The following is an 18,950-nucleotide window of genomic DNA, read 5'->3' as shown; positions in this document are numbered from 1 at the left end:
CCCTGTTGGGAGTGCTAGGGTTATGGCCCCTGTTGGGAGTGCTAGGGTTATGGCCCCTGTTGGGAGTGCTGGGGTTATGGCCCCTGTTGGGAGTGCTGGGGTTATGGCCCTTGTTGGGAGTGCTAGGGTTATGGCCCCTGTTGGGAGTGCTGGGGTTATGGCCCCTGTTGGGAGTGCTGGGGTTATGGCCCCTGTTGGGAGTGCTGGGGTTATGGCCCTTGTTGGGAGTGCTGGGGTTAAGTCCCTGTTGGGAGTGCTGGGGTTATGGCCCCTGTTGGGAGTGCTGGGGTTAGGGCCCCTGGTGGGAGTGTTGTGGTTAGGGCCCCTGGTGGGAGTGTTGTGGTTAGGGCCCCTGGTGGGAGTGTTGTGGTTAGGGCCCCTGGTGGGAGTGTTGTGGTTAGGGCCCCTGGTGGGAGTGTTGTGGTTAGGGCCCCTGGTGGGAGTGCTGGGGTTAAGCTTATGTTATTGAGTGCTGGGGTTAGGTCCCCTGTTGTGGCACAATCTACAAAAGCCACTGAACTACAACATACTTAGACACTTCTATTCAGCCTCAAGTGAACAGCGTTCAGACGGAAAGGAATAACATTCCTCCCACACAAACAGAGGCTTCAATCAAAAAACATTTAAAAGGTGGGGCAAAAAAAAAAAAAAAAAAAAACAAATAACAAAAGGAAGGTAGGGAGCGGAGAGTATTAAAGGAAGCTTACAATATGTTTTATTGAGCATAAGGAATAAAAGCCTTACTGTAAACATAAGGGCTAAACATATTATTGTATAAAACAGGTAGGATGCACTTAACAAGACATAAACTTTAAATTTTATCAAAGAATAATAATGTTCTTAAGTTGTTTTTCTTTGGTGGCTCATATATACAGAGTTAAATTAGATTAGATTCTAATTCATTTGAATTTAATGCAAACATTAAAATGCTGGTGTGGTCAAGATGTTATCAAATTAATCAGTTGGTGTTAAAACAATGTTAAATGTTGTCTTTTACTCACTCTCTATGTTTGTGTGTGTGAAAACTGGGTCAGAAGGAGCTATTTATAAGTATTGTTGTCTCTAATGGCAATGATGTCACACTTTCAAGTTTCTAGTGTCACCCAGTCATGTCTCAAATGCCACTCATTCATGCCTTACTCAAATCTCATCAGTTTGTGTGTCAAATGTCACATATTTTGTCTCAAATGCCAGCCATTTATGTCTCAAATGTCACCCATTTATGTCTCAAATGTTACCTATACATGTCTCAAATGTTACCTATACATATCTCAAATGTCACCTATACATGTCTCAAATGTCACCTATTCCTGTTTCAGATGACACTAATCTAATTTTTAGACCGTTAAAAGTGAATTATTTTAGCCTCTGCAAGTGAATATTTATCTGTCCAGGAAGTGTCTACCAACAGGTGTTGGTTGTCACAGAGAGCCAAGCAGTCCTTTGATGATAATCATGTTGTGTGATGTAGGTGTTGAGGGGTTGTCAATAGGGTTGTGATGTGTCAAGTTAATGTTCTGTGTGTCTGGTCCAACCAGGTGTTGAGGGGTTGTCAATAGGGTTGTGATGTGTCAAGTTAATGTTTTGTGACTGGTACAACCAGGTGTTGAGGGGTTGTCAATAGGGTTGTGATGTGTCAAGTTAATGTTCTGTGTGTCTGGTCCAACCAGGTGTTGAGGGGTTGTCAATAGGGTTGTGATGTGTCAAGTTAATGTTCTGTGTGTCTGGTCCAACCAGGTGTTGAGGGGTTGTCAATAGGGTTGTGATGTGTCAAGTTAATGTTCTGTGTGTCTGGTCCAACCAGGTGTTGAGGGGTTGTCAATAGGGTTGTGATGTTTCAAGTTAATGTTTTGTGACTGGTACAACCAGGTGTTGAGGGGTTGTCAATAGGGTTGTGATGTGTCAAGTTAATGTTCTGTGACTGGTACAACCACAGTAGGTGTTGAGGGGTTGTCAATAGGGTTGTGATGTGTCAAGTTAATGTTTTGTGTGTCTGGTCCAACCAGATGTTGAGGGGTTGTCAATAGGGTTGTGATGTGTCAAGTTAATGTTCTGTGTGTCTGGTCCAACCAGGTGTTGAGGGGTTGTCAATAGGGTTGTGATGTTTCAAGTTAATGTTCTGTGTGTCTGGTCCAACCAGGTGTTGAGGGGTTGTCAATAGGGTTGTGATGTGTCAAGTTAATGTTCTGTGACTGGTACAACCACAGTAGGTGTTGAGGGGTTGTCAATAGGGTTGTGATGTGTCAAGTTAATGTTCTGTGACTGGTCCAACCAGGTGTTGAGGGGTTGTCAATAGGGTTGTGATGTGTCAAGTTAATGTTCTGTGGCTGGTACAACCACAGTAGGTGTTGAGGGGTTGTCAATAGGGTTGTGATGTGTCAAGTTAATGTTCTGTGGCTGGTACAACCACAGTAGGTGTTGAGGGGTTGTCAATAGGGTTGTGATGTGTCAAGTTAATGTTCTGTGACTGGTCCAACCAGGTGTTGAGGGGTTGTCAATAGGGTTGTGATGTGTCAAGTTAATGTTCTGTGACTGGTACAACCACAGTAGGTGTTGAGGGGTTGTCAATAGGGTTGTGCTGTGTCAAGTTAATGTTCTGTGACTGGTACAACCACAGTAGGTGTTGAGGGGTTGTCAATAGGGTTGTGATGTGTCAAGTTAATGTTCTGTGTGTCTGGTCCAACCACAGTAGGTGTTGAGGGGTTGTCAATAGGGTTGTGATGTGTCAAGTTAATGTTCTGTGTGTCTGGTCCAACCAGGTGTTAAGGGGTTGTCAATAGGGTTGTGATGTGTCAAGTTATTGTTCTGTGTGTCTGGTGTGTTGAGGGGTTGTCAATAGGGTTGTGACATGTCAAGGAAGAGAAAAATAATGGTTGGGTCAATTCTCTGTGTGGCTTATTCAAACTTTCGTGGTGTCAGTGAGTTAACTCATCTAGTACCAAAAAAACTTTTGCTATATTCTGTACCAGGCTAAAGGAAGTTTAGAGGGGGGGAGGGGAGACAAAAAACTTTCTTATACCACACACTGTACCAGGCTAAAGGAAGTTTAGAGGGGGGGGGGGGGGGGGGGGGGGCAGACAAAAAACTTTCTTACTACCACACACTGTACCAGGCTAAAGGAAGTTTAGAGGGGGGGAGGGGAAGGGGACAGACAAAAAACTTCCTTACTACTACATACTGTACCAGGCTAAATGAAGTATACTAGCGGCAAACAAATAACAACATGAAAATTTTTTTATCCATATAGCAGGCTAAAAAGTTCAGGACAATAACCTTGCAAGTTTCTGATATATTTTTTACTAAGCTCCATGGAACTGTTTCTTGCTATGTATTATAATGAATGCCAGCTACTGTCCTATTTACTAATTAAGCACAGGTAAAAAAATAATTACCTGCGAGTTTACGTTGAACTTCCACTAGACTTCGAGGAAATGTGCCAATTTCTGTTGTACGTCTGTTTTGTCCTTTCCACCAAAAGTGGTCAGACCTTAAAAAAAATAAAATAATATTTTTTAGATAAAGTTGGTAAACGTGAAATGCTAATGTTAAAATAATAGTCCTAACAGTAAAGTTGAATTAAGAACTGATGGTAAAGCTGAAATACTAATGCTGAGAGAAAAGCTGAAATAAGCAAAAAAAAAAAACTAAACATCTGAATGATTTAGGAGTAGTTGCTTTTTTACAATTATCTTCTCAATCTTAATTGTAATGTTGACGGGTAATTCCCCACAACACAGATATTTCATGTCAACTTGTTATGTGCCATAAAGCCGGCTGACTGACTTCAGCGTACTTTTCTAACTGCATTTGTTTTCACAGCCTTCATCCACTCCAGAACAATAGGCCAGACAGCAGTTTTCTCCCCTGAATGGGTTGCTGTTCTCAGCTTATGAGCCCCATCTGCCCAGGGTCCAAACTCGGGACTTAAGGAGATCAATGGCTCTACTGCTCAACCCTTAGAAAAGTAAAGTAAAGTTCCCTTTTCAAATCTGACGGTCTATAGGGCAAGGGAAGTAGAGTTCACTTGTTTCTGTGACCTCGGCATATGAAAAGATAATGTGGTCAGCACTATGCCCAGCCGCCTTTACTTTCCCTAACGTGAGTTAGGTACCCATCAGAGTTGGGTGGACTCAGGGACAGTCTACTGACTTGAACCCGCATTTCGAACCCAAGACTTACGGGTTAGCAGTCCAACTCTCTACTGCTAGACCACTCCGTCCCTTAGATGTACCTCAAACTACTCTTACATCTTAATCAAAATACTTGTGCTACAGAGGACTTTCTAAAGTGAACTTTGACCTTAAAGACACTATTTCTATAATTTCTATGTTTTTTTTTAAGGAGAGTAAATAATGGGCTCTAACTACTTGTCCACAGCACTATGAGACTTCTCTGTGTATGAAATGTTTGTTCTTCAGTTTACCACGACATGAGGCCAGGTGTGCAGTAAAGTTGGTCTAATGGGCTGTATCAACTTACACACTGCCCCCTCCCACACTCCCCACACACAGGGTAAGGATATCTGGATACAATGAGATCCACCAGGTGTGTTGGATATGAGATATGCGATGAACTTAAGAAATTAGGTTTGTTTAATGCCCCCCCCCTGGATGATGAACATGATAATAAGATTGTTTAATGGGCCCCCTGGATGATGAAAATGACAACAGGATTGTTTAATATGCCCCCCCCTGGATGATGAACATGATAATAGGATTGTTTAATGGGCCCCCTGGATGATGAAAATGACAACAGGATTGTTTAATAGCCCCCCCCCCCCCCCGCCCCCCCTGGATGATGAACATGATAATATGATTGTTTAATGGGCCCCCTGGATGATGAATATGAGAAATTGGATTAATACCCTCTTCCCAGTTGTTGAATGACTGTTAAGACACATGAACAAGGGAGAGGAGAGGTACAATAAAGTTCAGAAACCAAAACCAACTATAACTCTCAACAACACTTTGAGTAGACTAGTCCCTATGGCTAAATTATTTTTTCATTCATTCCACATGCATGATGTTCGTGCTGAAAACTGTTTAGGGATTGGCCCAGTTTACCCTGAGTTATGACAGTTTCATTGTTAGCTTCTCTGACCTTTTTAAACCAGGTGTATACATTATAGGTTGCCACTTTTAACAATGGAAGCATTTTAAAGTCAAGTCCTTTTCAAAACTTCAATCACAAATGGTGAACACTTATTGATACAAATTTTGTTGCAGCAAATAAGAATTACACAATTTTTAGCTCTAGCTCAAAATGCAATGAGACTCATGACACAAGTCACAAAGGTGATGTACTAAAAAAAAAAAAGAAAATTGCCATAAAATTCCAGAAACAAACTAAATTTAATAGACAAAGGAGAGAATATGTGTTAAAAACTACAGAAACAACAAATTTTACCAAACAAGGGAGGTAATCACAGAGTACAATTACATAAACAAATATCAGATAAACAGGAGGGAAAAGGTGCTTAAATGTGATTAACAAAGGTGATCTGGTAAACAAGTGGTGTGTGAATCACCACCAGTGGTGTTTTTCTGTATGGGATGTTCAACACAGGTTCTTTAAAAAAAATGGTGCAACATTAATTCAGTTCAAACAGAAATTTTTAAACGATTTGTTGCTCTAGATTGATTATAGATAGAGATTCTTAAATGGCTTAGAATCCCTGTTTGTGTTTATACAGATTCCCAAACGGTTTGTTGCTGCTGTATGTTAAGATATAGGGATTCCTAAATGGTTTATAGCTCCTGTTTGTGTTTATACAGATTCCCAAATTGTTTGTTTCTCCTGTATGTTTAGAGATAGAGATTCCTAAATGGTTTATAGCCCATGTTTGAGTTTATACAGATTCCCAAATGGTTTGTTTCTCCTGTATGTTTAGAGATAGAGATTCCTAAATGGTTTATAGCTCCTGTTTGTGTTTATACAGATTCCCAAATGGTTTGTTGCTCCTGTAGATAAAGTGAACTAAAGCCCAACAGTGTTCCCTAATTTCCATATGCCCTAGCTAAAGTATGTACTATCTACTAGAGTTACAGGATACACCTCTGCTAGCACCAAGATCATTGAAAGATAAACCTGTTGACTTCAACCTAGTGTGTTGTTTTTCTTGAGATTTTTTTTTTAAAAAATAAATAAATATTTAAATAAAATAAAATCTAGTGGGAATACAGTATAGAAACTGAAAATAGCGGGAATACATTATTTTGCGGGTGCTTTTAACTAGACTAATATTTTTATATGAAGTATAAAATTATACTAAATTTTTTAAAATTCTGACATTGACAGCAGAATTCCTGGAGTTTTCAGTCATCATATCACTGCTTCTGTAAGTTTTAATTGCTTTTGAATGGCACTTGAAGTGGTGCATGCTTTAGGCATTAACCTAATTAAATTATCTTTTAGATTAGCCTCCCCTTACATTGTTAAAATGGGTTCTGTTTACCAGACTGGTGAAACAAAAAAAAAAGTTACAAGTAATAAAGATACAAAAGGAGGGTCAGTGAATCCAACAAATTGAAAGAAAAAACAAACCACTGGCAAAGTATCAAATTCCTATGGTTAGGTAAAGTTAACTGTTAAAACTTATTTTTTTCAAAAACTTTTTAAATTAACCTTAAAGCAAGGCTTCTAAAAAGTTTTCTATAGGCCTATCTTTTATGTAACAAATGTAATGTGTAAAGAGGTTTATAAAAAAAAATGGCCATTGTAATTATTTTTGCTCAAGATTCCTAGATTCCATTCAATCCCAACCTTCACAGTCATGTCTAACCCCCCCCCCCCCCCTCCAATTCAGAGCTTTCAGTTGTTATAAAAACCTGCATTAAATCCATCTTCAATCATGATTAAAAACACTGACTAAATATGTCTTCAAAGTTGTGTATAAAAACCCTTACTAGATCCATCTTCAGTCATGTATAAAAACCCTGATTAAATCAATCTTTAGTTATGTTTTAAAACCCTGACTAAATTAGTAAATGTCTTCAAAGTTGTGTATTTAAAACCATGATGAAAATAAAGTTTTCAGTTTTTTTAAAACTCACTAAATTCAAATCTTTCTAAAAAAACTAACAACCCAATTACAGTTTTCCTTCATGTTTAAAAATGTCATGATGAAGTCTCATTTTCGTAGGTGAGTTTTACAACAGTTCCAACAGCATTGTTTTAAAAAACCCACATAAAATCCAAGTTTTAATATTTGAATGTGTAACTTGAATATAATTTTACAAAAATATATAAACAATAATAGATAAATCAGAAGCAAACTAAATGTTTCAATCACCAAATTCTAACAAATTGGAGAGTAAGGATGTTAGTAGTTAAGTTGTATCAGAATTTATGGTTAAGATTAGTGGTGACATTAATTAGTATTATTAAGAAATATGGTTCTAGAAACAACATAACCTTTTTTCTTAAAGTCCATAGAAACATACTAAGACACAAAACCATCCAGACTGAAATCCCATGAAGAAAAGCAAAAGCTCTCAAGCAGACATGAGACAACAAGTGCTTACCTCCCCTCAATCACAGTAATTAGATCTCCTGCCTCTATTTTTAGCCTGCTGTCTTCGTTAAATGCTTGGGTGGCTTTCACATTTTCAGGTAAAACCTAAAACAAAAATAGAGGTGGCTTTCAGATTTTTCAGTTAAAACACACAAGAATAAACATTTCACGTAAAAAGAAAAAACCTAAAACAAAAATATATAACAATAATTTTAAAATTTTCATGTAAATCTTTAAACAGAAATAATTACTTTTAATAACTTCCTTAAAATTTCTCTTTTTCATAATTGTTATAAAAAAAACAAGCAATCAATGAAGCAATGTATTGGAGATGACCTACTTCAGATAGAAAGTCTTTGAGAGCCACAAATGACGGCCTATCTTGTGGCTTGTGAGCCCAGCATTGCATCATGAGCCGATAGATGTCACTAGGACAGTCAGAGGGTTTGGTGAGCCGCTCATTCTCTACATCAATTTTATGTAAAATCTGTCAAGACAGAAGTAAATGCTACATCAATTTTATGTAAAATCTGTCAAGACAGAAGTAAATGCTACATCAATTTTATGTAAAATCTGTCAAGACAGAAGTAAATGCTACATCAATTTTATGTAAAATCTGTCAAGACAGAAGTAAATGCTACATCAATTTTATGTAAAATCTGTCAAGACAGAAGTAAATGCTACATCAATTTTATGTAAAATCTGTCAAAACAATTTTGTTAACTATGTTTCGGATTTTAGTGTATCAAAACACATAGGAAATGGTGAAGTAATAAGGTATAACAATTGAACAAGTTTGATAGTTAAAATATTTGTGGACATTTACATAACTGATTTGTGGATATATGAGGTTGGTAGTTAACCAATTTGTGGATATGTGAGGTTGGTAGTTGACTTATTTGTGGATATGTGTGGTTGATAGTTAACTTATTTGTGGATATGTGTGGTTGGTAGTTAAGTTATTTGTGGATATGTGTGGTTGATAGTTAACTTATTTGTGGATATGTGTGGTTGATAGTTAACTAAGTTGCGGACATGTGAGGTTGGTATTTGACTTATTTGTGGATGTGTAGTTGATAGTTAACTTATTTGTAGATGTGAGGTTGGTAGTTGACTTATTTGTGGATATGTGAGGTTGGTAGCTAACTTATTTGTGGACATGTGACAAAAATGAGGCAGTTAAATTAATGAATAGTGACTAATTACACAAATGAACTGAAACACACCTGTGATCCATTGAACCCTAGCCACGGCTCCTGTCCATACGTGAACATCTCCCAGAGGGTGACACCAAACATCCAGGCATCAGTGGCGTGGGAAAACTGGCGAGATTTTAAACTTTCAGGAGCACACCTGAAATATTATCAAACGCATGAGAAAACTGGCGAGATTTTAAACTTTCAGGAGCACACCTGAAATATTATCAAACGCATGAGAAAACTGGCGAGATTTTAAACTTTCAGGAGCACACCTGAAATATTATCAAACGCATGAGAAAACTGGCGAGATTTTAAACTTTCAGGAGCACACCTGAAATATTATCAAACGCATGAGAAAACTGGCGAGATTTTAAACTTTCAGGAGCACACCTGAAATATAATCAAACACCAAAGCATGAGAAAACTGGCGAGATTTTAAACTTTCAGGAGCACACCTGAAATATTATTGCATTAAGGATGTTGCATTCAAACTTGATCAAAAGAAAGTCATAGATATATCAATACTTTTTAAAACTTCATGTGTAAGTATAGGTATTAAATAAGGTACAGCTATACAAAATAAAATTTTAAATCTCTGAGTAACTTCTACTCAACTTCTCCCAAGGCAAGGTGCAAAATAACACAAAATTTCCTACAGCTGTAAGTCATTATGTTTTTTTTAATTTAGAATCACTCAATTGACTCTCATACGGACTGTCAAATTCTTCCATCAGTTGAAAATAAATTATTTTCAAAAAAAAAAATCTATGTTCCAACAGGCAATATAACAAAAACCAACCAGCACTTACCAAGCAAATGGCACTTTCTTTTGTTCTGACATAACATAGTGGTCTGTCTGGCTTGGTAGTGCTCTCATTAAACCAAAATCTCCAATCTTTATCTGGGGGAAACACAAGTGTTAGAACATTTTTAAAGTTTCAGATTTCAAAATGGGACATTGAACAAAGAAATCTATTCATCTTAAAAGTCTTTGGACTCAATTTATAAATTAGTTCTAAGATAGACTTTGTACTATGATTTCTGTTCCTAAATGTCAACACCATACCATATACAGGACACAGTCTTTTATTATACCTAATGGGGTATTCAAGTATGTTCTTAACTGTGGCTATACAAACTAATTGACCTAATTAAATGTCGTTTAATTTCATTAGTTGTAAGTGGGTCTGGTTGACTAGACTAAGTCCGAAGTTAGCAAACAATGCTTACAAAAACTTCCTAGCCCAACTTCACAAAATAATTTAATGAATACTCATCAACTCATTTTTTAAGTGTTAACTATTGTTTGCATTAGAATTAATTGCTAAATACGCACCAACTCATGTTTAAAGTGTGAACTATGGTTTGGAACAGACTTAATTGCTTTTTAACTCACCAACTCATTTTTTAACTATTGTTTGGATTAGAATTCATTTCTTTTAACTCACCAACTCATTTTTTAAGTGATAACTATTGTTTGGAACATAATTAATTGCTAAATACACACCAACTCATTTTACAAATGTGAACTATGATTTAGAACAGAATTAATTGCTCAATACTCAGCATTTCATTTTATAAGTGTGAACTATGGTTTGGAATTAATTGCTTTTAACTCACCAACTCGTTAGTTTTGAGCAGCACATTCCTGCAGGCCAGGTCCCTGTGAATGAACCGCTTTGACTCCAAGAATGACATGCCCACAGCTATCTGGATGGCGTACTCACACAAAGTGGATATCAGCAGCGGATGGTCGGCCTGCCGGAGTCTGTCTAGCAGTGAGCCTAAAGGTGCCAGTTCTGTCACCTGAGAGGACAACATTTAGCAATATTGAAACATAGGAAAAAACACCTTTAAAGCCAGTATTAAATGTATCATAAAGCTCATACTGATCAACACAACAGGAGTTTTGTGTTGGGAATAAAAAATATTATAGATCATGAACATATGTACCATGGGATAGGTAGAGAACGTGATTGATAACAAGGAAGTCGAAAATCTGGATTCTTGGATGAGTTCAATAGGACAACTCTGAGCCCACCCAGCTCTGATGGGAAACAGACTGACATAAGGGAGTACAAAAGAGGCAGGGTCTAAAACTGTCCATACTATCTCCTGCAGAGGTCACACTCACAGTAACAGATGAACTCTATTTCATCTGCCCATTAAATTAAGGTCTAAAAAGCTAATGTACATGTCCCATTGTAGGAAAGTTACCCTTTTAAAACTAATGGTCCAAAGGACAGATAAAGTTGAATTCATCTATTCCTATTACATTGGTTTATGGTGATTAACCCAAAAAATTTTATATTTCCCAAACCTACTCATTAAAGCAGTGAAGTTCCCTTTCGAACCTGACGGTCCATGGGGCAAGTGAAGTAGAGTTCACTTGTTTCTGTGACCTCAGCATATGAAGAGAAAGTATGGTCAGCACTATGCCCAGCAGCCTTTACTTTCCCTAATGTCTGTCAGGTACCTATCAGAGCTTGTGGTACTCAGGGACGTATTACAAACTTGAACTAGAGACTTTCAGGTTAGCAGTCGTATGCTCTACCATTTGACCACACCATCAAACTTACTCATTAGAACCAAGTAACAACTGGGAACCAAACTAAAGACTTTTGGGTCAGCAATCATGTGGTCTACCACAGACCAAGCCATCCCATATTTTACAAACAAAACAAAAGCTTTTTTTGGCTCACCATCATCAATGGAGTAGATAGAACCACCCCATACAAATGTATCAAGTTGTTGTGTTTCAATGTGTGCATTGCATTGACCTCCTTGACAAAATCTTCAAAGGCTCCAGGCTGGGACAAGGCATCTCCTCTCAGAATCTTTACAGCTACGCTCTTCTGTTAGCAACAAGGAAGCAACATTTAATTAAATAAGCACCATTTAAATAATGACGGTACATATTTTATACATATTTAAAATATTGGAATAAACAAAATACATTTTAATTTTGAAATAATAAAAATACTACTGACATTTAGAATTAATGCTGATCATTTCATTTTCTGTTTTTTCATAAGTTTATAACAACCATTGTATTGAAAAACAGAACTGCAGGTTAAGCTGTTGTACCCATATTTAATGTTTGACAGCTCTGCTGTTACTAACCATAACCCAATCCTGAATTTTAAACTAACCCTGATGATTAAGACAGTCATACCATTTTATATTTGGTCTCTCTATATATAACTATACACTTAACACAAATCATTTTAATTAAATCATAATTGATTAAGCCACCCAAACTGAATAATACTTAGTATCTCTACAGAAACTAACCGAAGCCTTAACCCAAACCTTCAATTTAACGGACCCTGTACTGTTTAAAAGAGCCACTAACATTTTTTTTATTTCAAATATTTTATTTTTTTATTAAGATTATTAGTATTTGTTCAAGGAGCTGGAGAGCCGCATCTTGATATCAAAAGGTTGCCGACCCCTGGTTTAGCCAATTATGTACTTAAAAAAACCAATCAAACCTTTTTGCCTGAAGGTGCCACCCACTCGCCCCTCCTGACAACACCAAATGATCCATTGCCCAGTTTGTCAAACACAAATACATTCTTTTTGTCAATCAGACAGGTCAGGGCCATGTCCAGATTCTCTGATGTGTTGCCTGGTTGTGTCCCTTTCTCACTGCCCCTGGGCAATATCTGATTTGGATAAACAATTCGGAGTTAGTAGATAAAGGCGGGGTACGAGTGAATAATTTAAAACAAAGATTTCACATTCATCAGATAATTTTTTTTTAAAACTTAAGTATTCCTACTTCTTTGCTGTTTGGATTAAACTGGATGATAACAAGTTTTTAAAAATGAAATAGTTTGGAATTTACAAATTATCATTTTTTAAAATTTAAAATGTTACCTACAACACAAGGTTAAAAAATATATTCACACTGCCTGGTCTGGCAGTGTACTAGCACTTCAGAAAATTTTTTAATTATTCACACTATACTGACCTTATCCAGTAAACTCTTCTTGCGAACAGATTTGTGTTTTTTAACTGCGTCCAGTAGCCGACGAATAGCAGGTTTGCCCATACCGATTTTCTCCAAGTCTTCATTTTTAACATAGTCGAAGTGGACCAGTCTAAACAAAACAAAGAAGATTTATTTCAATAATCTAAATATGGTATTGTGGATAAGTATAAATTAAATCTTACGTTAGTAATAAATACATTACATTAATAAAACGACACCATCATCACATGCAGATAACTAAAAAATAATAACAGTAGCCATAAATTTAACAACTATTTCCTATAACTTATGGTTGGAGTAAGGGCATCATGACCCAGAATACCTTGTGACCTGCAGGTCGTCCCGCAGCTTAGTGTAGAACTGGCCCAGCTGGATCTCATTGAGTAGGTTGACCAGCCATTCGGAACCTCCATCTTCTTCATTACTAGAGGATGACATTCTAAGAAGAAAAAAAAACAATTTTAAAACATTTAATGGTACTTTTCTATAAAATCATCAATAAGAATTAAGCAAGGTACAGCTATTAAGGAACATCAATCACTTTGTTGTTTTTATGTAGACCACCATTTAAAATCAACTTGGCAACATATCTGACATCTTTCAATGTAACTATTATTCAAATAGCTAGTAGTAGGCCTATAAAAAAAATATATATTTAAATAGGGCATATAAGCCTATGAGCAGGACATATTATTCGGTATACCATTCGAATCGTCCTTAGAGGATTTCATAGTGTCAGCCGCCAACCAATCAAACGCGCTCTTTCTCCGCGTTTTGGTTGGCGGCTGACGTCACGGTGACGTCACGCGACGCGTTTTTGGAGCTAAAAAGGGCCGAAAAAGCCATTTTTTTCTACGTGTAGTTCGGATTTTTTTACGTTTTTTAAAATGGGCCCGAAAATGACACTTTTTCAAACTGGACTTAGCCATTTTTTCAAACAAATTTTTCGAAAAAAGGCCGTTTTGGGTGATTTTTGGATGTAAACAATGGCCTAGGTCAACACGTGTCAAACCACGTGAAGGCACCCAATCGACGATTTCGGTCACGCATGAGTGGTTTTCATACGTTCTCGTGAACTAAATACCAGTTTCTTGACAACAAAATGGAAAACGACAATTTCGTGAAAATAACGACCCTAGAGGAATGGCTCTTGAAGATTATTAAATAAAAATCGGTGTGTTGGCTCTATGTATTGATTCTAAACTTGTCTATAATTGACTAGTAGGGCATGCTGAAACAACGGCCTGAGGGCGCCGTGTAGTGTGTAGTTTCGCTAAATGTAAATTAATCAGCCCGGCCGCAGATCAATCGCAAACTGTTAAAATGGTTGGATGTGAAAAGCTTCTACTTACAAATTACTTCTGAATAATCACATCACACAAAATAATCCCAAAGAAAGCACAAAATAAAATCCTTTAGAAAAGCATCACCATGAAATTTGAAAACCACAGTTTGTCAACCTTAACCAGCCATCTTTGGCTCGATCTAGAGGTCATTCTTTAGCCTACACATGTGTCTAGTCAACCAATTTAGTTTCTGATGGTACACGACATTTAGATAATATAATATAACAAACTAACTGAATTCCGACATTATATCCATCTAATCCAATATTGAAACAGAATTTGAAGCACAATGATCTAACGAATAAATCCAACTCTGTGCGAGTGTCGCACCTTTAGTCCTGGATACAACCATAGTGTGTAGTCGTGTTGTGAGTAAATTTGCACGAGATACAACACCGACCTAGACCTTCCTGATGTGTATGGCCCCAAAGTGCTGCGAGTAGGGGAGGGCAATTTAACGCCAGAATAGTTTTTTTTTTTCAATAGTTAGGTCATCAGTAGCTCACGCATCCTAACGGGGTTGAAAGTGTAACTTTAAATTGAACTAGGTGAGAGGATGAGGGTGAGGTCATTAGAACAACGGAGCTATATTTCTAGTAGAAGAATACGGGGAAATCATAGCTTGAAGTTTGAAGCCGGCATTTCATTTTTTTCATTGTTATTGAGTACAGCCCTTTAATGCACGACTAGGCTACTCATTATGAAATCTAAAAATGTAGTTGTGCTACCATGCAAAAGTAGCCTAATAGGTCTTGTTTATTTAAATGCAGATCCTGTTAGCCTAAAAATATTTGGATACACATTTTAGTTATATCGTAATGATTAATGTTATAATACAATGCATATATTCTGATAGTCCTTCAAGTTTTTGGGTAATCCATAACTTGTATTTCAAATTTATAATGAGCGGGATGCACTCGATGTTTTAAGTGCTACATTCGGTAGCTGTTACTTTGTGTATGACAGCATCCCAATAGTTCACTGTAAATATAAACTGAGCTTGGCGAGATTCCCATCGCCAAGCAATCGTATGATAGACCCAGCAAGCATCACTCGTTAAATTCGACATCATGGCTATACCAGTCCTTGATTTTCATTACAGCCTTTAAACGCCCAGTTCTTGGTTTTAAAAAAAAAAAGTGTCCCCCCCCCTCCCCGCTTGCGCCGACGTCATCATAGGCCAATACCATGTTGCGATTTTTTTTAAACGGATATAACACACCCCCCTCTCCCCCTCACAGCAAACGCCAACAACATCACCGAAGGCCCAAGGCCAATAACACGCACCACGGTGGATTTTTTCTTCAATGAGTATATACCCTACCCACCCGCCGCCTTACAACATACCGCATGTCTCTACGAACGGGGTGGGGAAGGGGTGGTATTCAAACAACGAAGCTGTTTCTTTATAGTACAAATACATAGTTTAAAAAATGATACTTACTGTAACTTACCTACTGCTATAGCATCATACATAATTTTATAAATTAGCTAATTAATTAATTAATTAACTAATGAAATATATCTAATGATAATGAAGGGAGATAGTTTATTTTGGTTAAGGCAAGACACACAACACTGTGCGTGCCTGGTATGTGGCCTGACCGACCTAAAAGGAGATTGTTTATATTATTGTTTTGAGTTTATATTTAACTCAATGCAACGAGCCCGCCGGTTGGCTGAGGCCACGCCGGGGGGGACGATCTGTCCGGGATTCAAAGGGACGACTCGAAATATCGTCCGCACAATTTAAGAATGGGATGTGTAGATCTAGTCTAGACTAGATCTAGATAGCTCAGCCAACCCAGTTTAAATTGTTTTAATTTGTAGTTTTATATTTCTAAACTCTATGATCTAACTAGATTCTAGGCTTAGGCCTATAAAAATAAGCTGGGTTAGAGAAAAAATAAAATATAAATAGATTTCTAGTCTAGGCCTAGAATTCTAGAATGTAGCCTACAAATTAGAAATTTACTAGATCTAGATCTATAAATTATTTAGATCTAGAATTTCCAATTTTTATTTACATTCTATAGCTAGTCTCATAACGCGAGTTGAATTACCTCCCCTGACCCGCTTTTTTATGGCCACTTTCTAGTTCGTTTTTTTCGATCGCGTCTCGGCACTGTTGCTAAAAATAGCATTCGCGCAATACCATACGGGTAAATCTGTTTGGCGTCTGCTACACGTGATAGATCGTTGAATGGCCGACAAGCTGATATAAAAATTATTGCGACCGGATGCGATTTTCTTGGAAATTGAGCTAGATTTAGCAAAAGACAGCTATATTTGTGTAAAATATTATTATTTATACTTCTACTTACACAGATATTTTGATAACTGCAGTTCAGCCGTCCATTTTTCTTTTAAAATGTATCTTTAGAATTTCTGTACCTTTTGGCAATCGGTCAGGAGTATTTGCGCACTAAACCCACCCCCCTACGGCAGATCCGATTTTTTTCCCAGTGAACTCGTACTGACCTCCCACATAGCTAAGATAGTACATTGATACTGATGGGAAAGCCTCTAAATCTGTATTCCTACTAGAGATCTAGAAATAAATCTAGATCATGGAGTTTTTATAATGACTTTTAAATTGAATGTCTCCAGTTTAAGATATTTTTTTTGTTTTTCAAAACATAGCTACTTTTAGTACTATATTTAAGTATTTCAAACCCTTTTGGTAGTTTTTTCTTAAACTTAGACCTAGATCTAGTGATTAGATATCTATATTTTGTACTTATAGCTTGCAGGCCTATTAAAATAATAATAAAACAGTTTGCTTGATAACTTCATTAGGTCATTTCATAAACACAAATGTTATAAACATATAAAAATCACAAAACCATAGGTAATATCTGAATTCTGTAGCCTACCTTACATTTAGGCTAATACTGAATTAAAAAGAAATTACATTAAGGTTTGAAATTAATACAACTTGTAATTAAGAAAGAAAGCTTCAATTCTAAATACTACAAGATATAATAACAAACAATGAAACAAATTTAGTCGAAAAGATTTTTATTTTTTCCGATATTGACCAAAATAAGTTTTTAAAGCTTAGGCCTAATGTTTTTACAAACATAACTCAATTTTATTAGGCCCCTGTAAACATTAATTAAGATTCCTCTGTAGACAAAGCAATCTATTTGGCAGATGAAGTAGAGTTCATGTTTCTTGACCTCGGCATATGAAGTGATTGTCCGTGTGGTCAGCGATATTCACAGCCGCCTTTACTTTTTACCTTTAATTTCCCCAATGTATATCAGGTACCCATCAGAAATGGGTGGACTCTAATTGAATTTTATTAAAAAAACATTTTGATATAGGCCTAGATCTATAATCTATGACATTCCAAACAACATCTGTTCTGTAGAATTTACTATTTACCTTTCTGCTTCCAAATGCGGTATTTTCCAATTGAAAATTCATCACAAAACATACAATAAATTATATAAATGGCATTTTATAAATTTATATAAACTATTTACTTTCACCTTGGTGTAAAAAAATGTAGGTATAAGCAAACTGATTTCACTAGTAAGAAAGAATCATGTCTTTTCTTGCTTACTAGCTTTAAAACAAGTGAATTTGACTTTTTACCTGCGTTTTTGGTCGCGTTTCTATATATTTTATTTGCGACACTAAAAAAATTATATTTAATCAACCGATTATGCTAAATTAATAAAATTGGTACTGTTGGATTGCATTTTTAAAGCTCTACAATTATATGCTATTCTTTTTATAATTTGAAGAAAATTGAATTTATATGAGACTAACTACATTCTAGGTCAATCAATAGTCTACACACAAACAACCATTACCTTACGTTTTTTTTTATTTTTCAACCAACATTCAACAAGTCAACACACCCAAAAAACACATCGGAAAACACAACTTGAAACCTCTCCTCAGGACTCAGTGAGTCTCAGTCTCAACCTGCACTCATTTTTTTAAAAGCCCAGCCCTCCTCCAAATCTAATGAGTCGACAATACGCGTGCAAGAAATGCATCAGAAAAAACAAAATGCAGTATTAACTAGTACCATTGCATACATACATTTAAGCTGATCTGTTCTATTAGTATCCGCTGTGTATTAGATCTACTAAATATTTCATCACAACAACAGCTTCAGTTATAATGTTCCGCTCGCCATCTTGAATTTTAACTAAGTCAGGATACTTCCGCCAAGTTTTTTTAAAAACATACACCAACCTACCCCCCTTTTCCTTACCACCCCTGTCCTCATTTCACATGTTTACATTTCATTGACCGTGTTAAACCATTTCAGCCGGATATTTTTGTCTTTCTCTCAATGAGAGTCAATGCTTAGGAATTTCGGAATGATAATTACAGGTTGAAAACGCGTTTAAAACTATTATCAGTCTACTAAACGTAAAGAACGTAAAAGGAGAAAGGGTATTTGCTGTTGCGCGCGCGGGTTTGGCTGAATTTATTTGCACTGACATCACGGGATTGTCCCATTGTAGTCAAAGTAGGACACGAAAGTTTATGGTGGGTAGTATAGGAAGGTGAAAGATTTTTAATTCATTGAGGTCTACCTTGAACTTAAACAAATACACACATTCAAAGTTGTTGTTTTTCTTTTTAAAGATTTTAAACATAGGTCTGCTAAAAATAGGTTTTACCACACAGGGGCGTAGCGAGGGGGGGGGGGGGGCGGGGGGTGCGGACCGCACCGGGTGACACCATTTAGGGGGGTGACACCAGGGCAAAAAATAGCAAAATATATAGAGAAAAACTTGAAGGGGGGGGGTGCAAATTGAAAGTTTGAGGGGGGGGGGTGCAAATCGAAAAATTGAGAGGGGGGAGGTGCAAATCGAAAGTTTGAGGGGGGGGGGGTGCAAATCGAAAGTTTGAGGGGGGGGGGTGCA

At 36.9% G+C, this 18,950-nt stretch overlaps 1 protein-coding gene across 2 annotated transcripts in view; it reads right to left on the bottom strand.

Annotated features, from left to right (window-relative positions):
- LOC131955794 (activated CDC42 kinase 1) overlaps positions 1-18,219 on the bottom strand; it is a 28,537-nt gene extending 10,318 nt beyond the window's left edge. For both annotated transcript variants that reach the window (XM_059320068.1, XM_059320069.1), the window contains exons 1-11: positions 18,115-18,219; positions 13,032-13,148; positions 12,689-12,818; positions 12,207-12,380; positions 11,415-11,567; positions 10,333-10,518; positions 9,522-9,613; positions 8,740-8,866; positions 7,854-8,000; positions 7,524-7,618; positions 3,393-3,487 (exon numbers count right to left, since the gene is read on the bottom strand). In XM_059320068.1, coding sequence (XP_059176051.1) covers positions 3,393-3,487; positions 7,524-7,618; positions 7,854-8,000; positions 8,740-8,866; positions 9,522-9,613; positions 10,333-10,518; positions 11,415-11,567; positions 12,207-12,380; positions 12,689-12,818; positions 13,032-13,147 — 1,315 coding nt within the window. In that variant the 5' untranslated portion in view covers position 13,148; positions 18,115-18,219. The remainder of the gene's footprint in view (positions 1-3,392; positions 3,488-7,523; positions 7,619-7,853; positions 8,001-8,739; positions 8,867-9,521; positions 9,614-10,332; positions 10,519-11,414; positions 11,568-12,206; positions 12,381-12,688; positions 12,819-13,031; positions 13,149-18,114) is intronic.
- Positions 18,220-18,950: the final 731 nt, after the last annotated feature.

The sequence above is a fragment of the Physella acuta genome, unplaced genomic scaffold (genome assembly GCF_028476545.2).
Source record: "Physella acuta isolate Inbredline_101_S28 unplaced genomic scaffold, ASM2847654v3 ptg001103l, whole genome shotgun sequence".
NCBI lineage: Eukaryota > Metazoa > Mollusca > Gastropoda > Physidae > Physella > Physella acuta.
The sequence above is the reverse complement of the archived record's forward strand: the minus strand, read 5'-3'. Positions and strand labels throughout refer to the sequence as shown.